Source organism: Salvia splendens, chromosome 17, assembly GCF_004379255.2.
Source record: "Salvia splendens isolate huo1 chromosome 17, SspV2, whole genome shotgun sequence".
Lineage (NCBI taxonomy): Eukaryota > Viridiplantae > Streptophyta > Magnoliopsida > Lamiales > Lamiaceae > Salvia > Salvia splendens.
Window position 1 is genome coordinate 18,336,776 of NC_056048.1, and position 9,455 is coordinate 18,346,230.

The 9,455-nt window shown below is 37.1% G+C and overlaps 2 protein-coding genes across 2 annotated transcripts; both read right to left on the reverse strand.

Annotated features, from left to right (window-relative positions):
* Positions 1-122: 122 nt before the first annotated feature.
* LOC121774114 (heavy metal-associated isoprenylated plant protein 33-like) lies at positions 123-2,316 on the reverse strand. The gene is made up of 4 exons (XM_042171036.1): positions 2,231-2,316; positions 2,059-2,139; positions 1,722-1,797; positions 123-1,612 (listed from the first exon to the last, which is right to left on the reverse strand). The coding sequence occupies exons 2-4, from the start codon at positions 2,086-2,088 to the stop codon at positions 234-236; spliced, it is 1,485 nt and encodes a 494-aa protein (XP_042026970.1). The 5' UTR covers positions 2,089-2,139; positions 2,231-2,316; the 3' UTR covers positions 123-233.
* Positions 2,317-5,705: 3,389 nt separating this feature from the next.
* LOC121773387 (TVP38/TMEM64 family membrane protein slr0305-like) lies at positions 5,706-8,707 on the reverse strand. Its single transcript, XM_042170238.1, has 9 exons — positions 8,324-8,707; positions 7,960-8,021; positions 7,439-7,493; positions 7,246-7,344; positions 7,023-7,109; positions 6,796-6,912; positions 6,587-6,679; positions 6,312-6,342; positions 5,706-6,181 (listed from the first exon to the last, which is right to left on the reverse strand). The coding sequence occupies exons 1-9, from the start codon at positions 8,423-8,425 to the stop codon at positions 6,024-6,026; spliced, it is 804 nt and encodes a 267-aa protein (XP_042026172.1). The 5' UTR covers positions 8,426-8,707; the 3' UTR covers positions 5,706-6,023.
* Between the last annotated feature and the right edge of the window lie 748 nt (positions 8,708-9,455).

Sequence of the window (9,455 nt, forward strand, 5' to 3'; positions counted from 1 at the left end):
CTACTCACACATTCTCCCATTTGGTTTAAAGTTTAAACACATTTGCATTTCATATACTCCCTTGTCATGAAACACTAATCTAAACATTAGTAATCAAAATAATTACCAAAAAAAAGGGGAGAGAAAGAGAAGCAAGCAAACTTGAAGTAAAAACATCTCCATTTGTAAGCAACAAGACTAGCAATTCAAGAAACTGTGAACTATTCAGCACTTGATTCATCCCTCTCTCTCCCTCACATCACACTACAACTACTGGAGTTCTCATCACTGAACATTGCATACTGATCGGGCCGGTCGCCGGGTGGCGGAGGGTACGGGTAGGGCGCCGGCATGTAGTTGACGGCCGGGGGCGGCCTGGCGTACATCATCGGCTGGAACCTCTCGTTCCCGTTCGCCCTCTGCTGGTTCATCATCATGGCCGCTAGCTGCTGCTGGTAGTAGGGGTTGCCACCCGCCATATGGTCAGGCAGCCCGCCACCAGGGAAGTAACCGGCCCCATTACCGCCATGAGCAGCGGCTGGCAATCCTTGCACAGCGGCGAGGTTTCCCATTTGCCCCATTGGTGGTAGATTTCCCATATGCTGCCCCATTTGGCCCATGGGCATACCACCACCACCACTCATAGCCATCATGTTAGTCATGCCATGAGGTCCATCGCCCATTTTTTTGGCCCCATTAGGCATGAAATGGTGCCCGCCGCCTCCTCCTCCACCACCACTGCTGCCACCCCCATTCTTACTTTGGCCGGCATTGTCCCCACCACCATGCTGACCGCCCCCGCCCCCGCCCCCACCACCATTCTTTCCACCCTTCGGACCACCACCACCTTGATTCTGATTCCCACCACCACCATTGCCACCACCACCCTTCTTCCCACACCCACTGTGGTTCATCTGTACAGGAAGGCTACCACTCCCACTGCCCCCAGCCTTCTTCCCATTCCCACCACCACCACCAGCATTTCCACCGGGCTTCATCATCTGCGGCAGCTGGCCATTCATCATATTTTGCATCATCATCCCTGGAGGTATTTGCGGGCCATCATGACCACCCCCAATCACCGGCTTCATCTTATTTAAGGGTGCATGATCCATGTCATCATCGAGCTCATCATCATCAAAATCATCATCTTCAAAATCATCGTCATCATAATCATCATCACTCAGGTCCTCTTCCTGGGGCAGCTTGAACTTGACCGACTTCGCATTCTTCTCCTTGCTGCCACTGTTAGGTGCCATCTTCACATCCTTCATGAACTGCGGCAGCATCTTCATATCCTGAAACCCCTTCATCTGCTGCAGCGGCTGATTATGCCCCGGGGGGCCGCCACCGCCACCATCACCACCACCACTCTTGGGCTGATTGTTTCCCCCACCCTTTTGGCCCTGCCCTTTATTCCCACCACCACCACCGCCTTTGCCACCGTGGTCAATTTGAAGATTTTTGAACTGGTTGTTGAGGTGGTTTTGATTGTTGTTGTTGGAGGGCTTTGCACCCCATAACTCAGCATGCTTCCCATTCTTGATTAGCTTCTTAATCAGTGTGTTTGGATCAACATTACCAGAAACTGTTACCTTCCCTTGCTCTGAATCTATTTTAGTAGTGTATACACCTACCACAAAACCACACACTAATTAGCCCAATTCCTTTTCAAGATTTACACACAATAAACATAAATTAGGCCAACTTTTTTTCAAGAAATACCAAGTACATATGCATACCTTCAATCTTCTGCAAGATTTTCTTGACTTTATGCTTACAGCCATCACAGTGTATATTGACTTTAAGAACACAAGTCTGCAAGGTACATCCACTTAAATTAGAGTAAAGACTGCAACTTTAAGATGTGGGAGCCATGAAAACAAGAAATCAACGTTGAAACAGCACAAAAATTAAAACTTTATCCGAATGAAAACATTCCATTTCAGTGAAATTAACAGAAAACGTGAGAGAGAGAGAGAGAAACCAGCACTGAAAATAGCACGCCACAATGCACACACTCACTTACACGAGCCCAGCATTAATGAATAAATGAGAGGAAAAGAGAGAGGTAGGTACCTGGATCTTCAAGAATTCATCTTTACTCATTTTGCAGCAAATTACAAACAGGGTAATGCAGCGACAGAGAGAGAAGTAGATCTGGATGAAAATATGTTTCAACAAATTAATGTACAGTCCCCTCACAAGGAGTCACAAAGAAGGAAAGGTATAAAGAGAAAAAGGAATTCACATTAACACTTCCCCTGCTGAATTCTGGACTACCTCTGATTCAGAGTTTTGGGGAGAGAGAGAAAGTGTGTTGCAATTGCAAGGAAATTTAATTATTTATGTTTAAAATTTAATTATTTTTATAATAATAAGGCGGTGGGGATGATTATTAAGCCACATTTTAATCAAATACTACTATATTGTTTTTAATTTTCTTTTTCTCCCACTTTCATAGATATTGGCATAATTTTGGGCTTTAGAGCATCCGCAATAGAGGCGAGCGCATAGGCTCGCCGATTTTTGGCGCTCGCCGGTCCGCTCGCCGAACTATTATAGCCGGCGAGCGCCAAATCGGCGATAATTTCGGCGAGCGCACCCCGATTCCCGGGCGCTCGCCGATTCGCTCGCCAATCGGCTCGCCCCTATTGCAGCCTCCCGATCGGCGAGCGACCGGCGAGCGCAATTTTGTTTTTTTTTTTAATTTTCGAAACTTTATATATACGCGATTTGAACTTCATTTTCATTCGCACCACTTGTTTTAACGAGTACTCTCTCTATCTTAATTTATGTATAAGAGCAACAACGAGAAATGGGTCTCAACAACGAGCATACTCCAGGGACGAGCGAGTCTCAAACGAGCGGGTCTCAAACTCCCACGGTCCCCGTGGGAGGTGGATGGGGTCAGATGCCCGGGTACTACAACAACATGTACCCTTGACAGCAAATGATGCCCGGGATGGCATCCGGGGGTGGTATGTCGGGATGGCAGGGGATGCCGGGGGGTCCGGCGATGCGAGGAAGTGGACGGATTAAATCTGCTATATATTAATTACCGTCTGATTTTTTAAATATATAAGATGCAAAATTAAATCTGCTATATATTAATTACCGTCTGATTTCAAGTCAGATTTTAGCCTCTCCAAAAATTTGGTTGTATCAATAATTTTTTCTGTGGTTTTTTGTAATTTAATGCATGTTGCATTTAGCATTTTCAGTCAAACTGTCTCTCATTAGATTAAGATTTATAATGATTTGTTCATTTTGAAAATTGAATTTTGATTTGCACGTTCAGTATTTGGTAACATATTTGTGTCAAAATTATAGTCCAGTCTCACTTTCAAAATTTAATTATGAATAACGAATTTGTAATTTAGTTTTGAAAACAAAGATATGTTATGACTATTTTAGAAATGTTAATGTTGCTCCTTATGATGATAGTACATGTTTATGTGGTGAGATGACGTGTTTAAAATCGTTTATTACATCGTATTTTGCCGAAAAGAAGACAAGTGGGATGATTGCGAGAATTGCAAACTTTGTGATTAAATGTACTGTTCTTAAAAAGAGGGGTACGAATCTGAATTTGACTATCTTTTTGTTATTTATTGGGTAAATTTTTGTTTTTTTGTTATTTATTGGGAATTTCTGTTTAAATATTTGAGGGTTATTATGAAATAAGACAAATTTTGTTAGTAGTACTACATTTTGTTTAAAAATTTATTTTTACCTATGAGAGAAAGTTCATAGCACATTATTACAGATTGTGATGAGATTCAAAATCTAGTTAAAATTCCTACTTTAGAAGAAAATATAATCAATAATTCAAAATAATTGATAAAAAAAAAGTAAAGTAGCAACAATTTATACCCTTACAGGAACGTACCATCCTGAGAAATGAATGCAAACAAGTTGGACTAATCATAGTCAACCATACATACATAAAAATTTTAATGTATTTTACACTCCCATACACAAATATGCCCTCAATAGATCCAATCATATCTCTTATCTTACCTACATCTTATATAAAAGTAAATACAAGAAAGAAAACATTTATAGTAAGAATTTTCAAGAATTGGCTATTTTTTAATGGTTAGTTTTTTTGGGAAGGAAGAGTTCATTAATATCAAATACTAGAAAATAAGACATCAAATTAGAGAGAAAAACTTACTCCCTACGTCCCACAAAAGATGTCACACTTAATGTGGGATGACACAGGATTTTAGGAAGTTTTGTTTTGTGTGTTAAGTGAAGAGATAGAAGATATAATATTTATATTAATGTGAGAGAGAACTTTTTCCATAAATGGAAATGCGACATTTTTAATGGGACAAACTAAAAAGGAAAGTGAGACATCTTTAATGGAACAGAGGGAGTACGATAGAGACTAATTTTAATGGACAACGGATGAATACAACAATACCAATCAACCAAATCCATCAATGTTCGTTTGTCACATGCTGCTCTAGTATTCTTTCAGACAGCAGCATAGGTGGTGGCAAAGAAAGCTGTAAAATTTTGGTAAAGATTTTAATCACTCTCATTCTCTCTCTAAGTCTAAGCTAATAATAAGTGTGGTGCTGTGCATTTTAAAAAGGCTAAACAATGATGAAACCCTTGTGGGTATGTCGTTGGTTTATCTTAGTTTGAAATTTGTTTATTTTTATTAAAGTTCGAATTTTGATGTGTAGTCTCAAAGGGCAAAGGGACCCTTTTTGAGCAATAAAGGAAATGTGAATTGGCTGGCAAAGAAACTTCATAACAGCTTGTCATTCTAACTGAAATAATTCTTTTCTGCTTTAAGATGACATTCACCAAATTCTTTTTTCAGGGGTGTGATAAATGTTGTTTAATTTTGCTTACTGTTTACTCAAGAGAGTATTTTTCTTTCTTCAGTAGTAGCTTCTTTTACTTTTATGGGAAAGAGGGAAAATTTAATTTTCTATTTTCTTTGCTGAGAATCAATGTTGAGGGTGGGAAAAAAATAATGCTTACTGCCAAGAATGCAATGGAGAATCTGCAGTAGGTTTATTAATTTCTCCAGATTGTCTAAATATTTAATTCATAATACGGTACAATCTCAAAGGAATCCGGACCATCACAAACACATAAGAAATTAATAGATTTGAGTTAAATCTTATTGGGCTTGTGTCGTTTTCGGGTTGACCTATTAGGACCCGATAATTTCAGGTTAGGTTCATATAACCCACTATAAAAATATTATTATTATTATTATTTAATTACCTTTATAATTTTTTAAAACTTTAATTTTAGTATGTATAAACCAGGTGCAAACGATATAAGTCAGGTTAAAAATCAAGTATTAATAATGTAAATAAGATTTAATTAGTATATGATTCTAGGTTTTAGTGATGTAAATGTATCTTTCATGTTGTTATCATGTCGTGTTAACCCGTATTGTATCATGTCGTTAATATGTTTGTGTCGAGTGCAAATTGTGTTAAAGTTTAAATGTAGCGGGCCGGGTCCGTGTTTAGGGTGAGAATATCCTTTATAGGTTGGATTCGAGTCAGACTATTAAATTAGTTCGTTGACCAGACAACGGCCCAACTCCCACAATTTACCACCCAAAACCATCTTTTTTACCATATAAATATAATTTGGCTCATTCATTCTTACAATCCCAGCCAGCATTGATTGTACTTGGATTAGGTGGCTGGACACTAGGAATGTGTAGCTCTGAACATAGATAACAATAATGTCCAACAATAATGAATCCAATAATTCTTGAATTTACTTACTCTGTGTACCCATAGCCTCCTTCTCTTAATCCAGTTGCACACATATACTAATAGATACAATACAACCCAAGCCAGGACAAGATTTTGCTACAACTAAGTAGCTACACATTCACTCTGACCGTATAAACCAATGCACAAGTATAAGTAATTTTGTCTTCGTTACTAATCACGACTATACAGATGAATCGAATATCGAGCAATGCTACCGGAAACTTATCTCTTCAAAGGAATCAGAGTGGCGGTGCGAATGTACACATAAAATTCTTGTTTGTCTTAAGGGCTATCAACCTTGACTATAAGCGGCTGGCGCAGATTTCCCTCCGCCGGTAAATCCAGTGACGCGGGATCGCTGCCATCCATATCCTCGTTCTCTGCCAATGCTTTCTCTAGAGCAGTTTTTGCTACTCGTGTCACAATGACCATTAACACAACTGCAAGCAAACACATTTGTGGTGTTACACAGGGTTAATTATCCGGGGGCATATGGTACTTTTGTTCCTGCCCTTAGACCGTCAAACACAAGAGCAAAAGATCAAATCTAGAACGAGACTTGGCACATACCAGACACCACAAGGCTCAACGCAATAAATGCCTGCATAGGAGACAAGACTAGGTTCAGAATAATCCCCGAGCACAAAAGACAATAAATTGCTGAAGCATCAGAAGATACGATCACGGATCAACATGAAATAGACTAAACAACATTCGTTAATCAACATTTTAACCAACGATCGAGCTAGTAGAACTAAAACCAGATAATAACAATATGTACCAAAACATTGATGTAAAATAAACCATTTGTTCATTCCAACAGACTTCCGTGAAAAAATCCATACCCAACGGGTTTTGGAAAATCCGCTCCATCCATGTGTCACATCTGAGATGTCCTTCAACGTTGTTCCAACATATACCAATGCAAGAGTAATTGGCTACAAAAGAGGACACGACCCGGTATATGCGTCAATAAATTATTCTCAAATCTAATTATAAGAGATATATTTTTAAATGATCAAATAAGGCAGGATCAGATAAGAAAGGTGCATACCATCATGCCCAACCACGATGCCATCAAATACGGAACTAGTGAGACTGAAGTCACAGATAAGAGGTAGTTCAGCATGTTGAATGGAAGTAAAGGAACAAGCCGGAGCAACAAAACAATCTGTTCGATGACAAGGAATTGACGAGCATACATTCATAAGAACAATGAAACAAGCAGAACAGACTTCAATGTCAAGAACCAAGCATTTAATTCAGATAGGACATACAAACCTTAAATCCGGACCTCCGAATTGCAATCTCAACTGCACTAAACTGGGGGTAGTCTTTCAACTTGGCCATGACAAACGACCTACCTAGCTGCCATGATTCACACGGAGAATATCTCAACCAGAACATGCTTTAATATAGTTGCTACTAACTAATACAGGCAAAACAGTAGAGAGTTAAGGAAGAGGAATGTTATAACAAAACGAAAAAAGAAAAAAAAAATTACAGTTCGCCCAAGAAGAAATGCTGCGCCAGCGCCTATTGTAGCTCCAATTGAATCAGCAACGAAACCGACTGGCAAGCCGAAAAGATAGCCACCACCTAGCTGAAAGGGTCATCTTACACAAGATTAGGATATGAAAAATAGAACTTCACATTAATACTATGATTTGTCAAGGAGAATAGGAGTTCATCCTTACGGTTAGTATTGAAGCTGGCACCGCCAATATTGTTAAAGGGATGTAAGCCACCGCTCTGCAAGGTCCCAAAACCACATGTCACTATGAAAACGGGTGAAAATTTCCTAGGAACCAACATAGTAATGCAGGTTAAATAGAAATTAAGAAGCCAAAAGTGCCATTAATCTATTTTACAATCAAGAAGATTGTTTATGGATAGAGGATATTTGACCAAGACAGCCTTTTATCATAAAATTCCAATAGCTTACCCACCATCTTTTGCTATATAACTAAAAACTTGAATTTGAAAGTAAGTAATCAGAACATATTAATCTTACTATGTAAACCCATCATTAACATCAACAATGTAGCAGACCTAATTATTAGATAAATATGATTTGTAGCCATCTCATTCCAAATGTTGGCAGAGAGTTCATTTAATATTCTATAAATGCTGTCTGGCATCTCAAACAAGAAACTGGCAGCAATCTCTGTACCTTTTAAGTTTAAATAATTTACAAGAACATTAAATTAGTACTTACAGCACCAGAGGACCCCAAGGACCAAGATCTTCCTCTACCCATACCAAGAAATCTCTAAGCATCTGCCACATAGAAAATGAAAAAGATTCCAACATAATAATGTTAGTCAAATACAGTTTATAACAAAATATGAAAATATAGTCTCCACTTATTCAGCTAGTCAGGCTTTTCCTTCAAGAAGTTAGATTACAAATTTTATTGCATTTTGTTTCCCCCCAAAGCAATCCAATTAAACAAGAACAGGTTTTCCAATCTTAAACCAACTATACACATAAATTCAAGAAAATACCCAAAGAGGAAAAAAGAATTCAAGAAGAACACAGAAACATAAACCAGACAGAGACCCATGAGAAAAAAATTCAACCTTTTCAACAGGGAGAGTGAAGCAAGCAATCACAATTGCGGAGAGGAGCAGCAAAAGCGAGAAGAATCTGAGGAACGAAGCCCACGTGATATTGAACGCCATCTTGATCAAATGTGGGAAGAAAATTGTAACTGTTTTTTATTCCTCCAATGTCGAGAGCTATATCATAATCCCCAAACACACAAGAAAAGCCTAGAAAAATTGAAAATCATAATCCCCACTACCGAAGATTCAGAAACAAAAATACTAAAAGATTGTGAATCAATCGTTAGTCCGTGATTCTGTTCCCTATTTCATTCTGTCAATCTATAAATAAAATTTCTGGGAATTTTTCTTGATTTAATTTTCTGTTTAGATGTCTCCTTTACATGTAATCTTGATACTCTTGTATTGCTAAGCTTTTTGCTGTTATAACATTCCTATTGTAAACGTCAAAAATACCCTTTACTCTTCTTGCACGTGACGTCACGTGTTTAGCGGAAAACAGTTTAGAATTGTTTACTTAATTTAAAAGGGTAAAAAGTTTACTTAATTTAAAAGGGTAAAAAGTTTACTTAATTTAAAAGGGTAAAAAGTTTGGAATTTACGTGCGTGAACCCAGAGCTCTAATTTTTGGCGATTTTGCCCATATAACAAGTTAGTTGGTAAACTTTAATTTCATGTTTGGTTCACGAGAAAGTAAAGTTGGCAAAGAAAGTGATTTATGGAAAAATAAATCCGGGAATATGATTCTTAGTAACTTTAATTTTTCGCGTTTGACAAATATCAAGATTTTAAATTTATATTTAATTTAAACACTAAACTAAAATATAATAATATAAATTTTTAATAAATTATTAATTATAAAGTAATAATAATTATATTATTATATTTATTATTATGATAGATACTTTAAATATGAATTATCCATCATAATATATAATAATATAATTGTAATTATAATTACATAGAGTATTATACTCATTTATTATAATAATAATAATAATAATAATAATAATAATAATAATAATTATTATTATTATTATTATTATATTTACCGATAATATAATTGAATAATTTTTATAATTTAAAATTTCACTACGACTTCATTGATTAGTTATTAATTTATAAAATATAATAATAATTATTTATT

Bases quoted from the DNA above. Each gene is read 5' to 3' on its own strand.
- LOC121774114 (XM_042171036.1), bottom strand. From the start codon at position 2,088: ATGAGTAAAGATGAATTCTTGAAGATCCAG. The intron at 1,798-2,058 runs GTACCTACCTCT...TGTACCTTGCAG, and splicing joins ATGAATTCTTGAAGATCCAG to ACTTGTGTTCTTAAAGTCAA. The intron at 1,613-1,721 runs GTATGCATATGT...GTTTTGTGGTAG, and splicing joins AATCTTGCAGAAGATTGAAG to GTGTATACACTACTAAAATA.
- LOC121773387 (XM_042170238.1), bottom strand. From the start codon at position 8,425: ATGGCGTTCAATATCACGTGGGCTTCGTTCCTCAGATTCTTCTCGCTT. The intron at 8,022-8,323 runs GTTGAATTTTTT...TCTATGTGGCAG, and splicing joins TCACTCTCCCTGTTGAAAAG to ATGCTTAGAGATTTCTTGGT. The intron at 6,182-6,311 runs GTATGTGCCAAG...GTTTGCTTGCAG, and splicing joins GTTGAGCCTTGTGGTGTCTG to TTGTGTTAATGGTCATTGTG.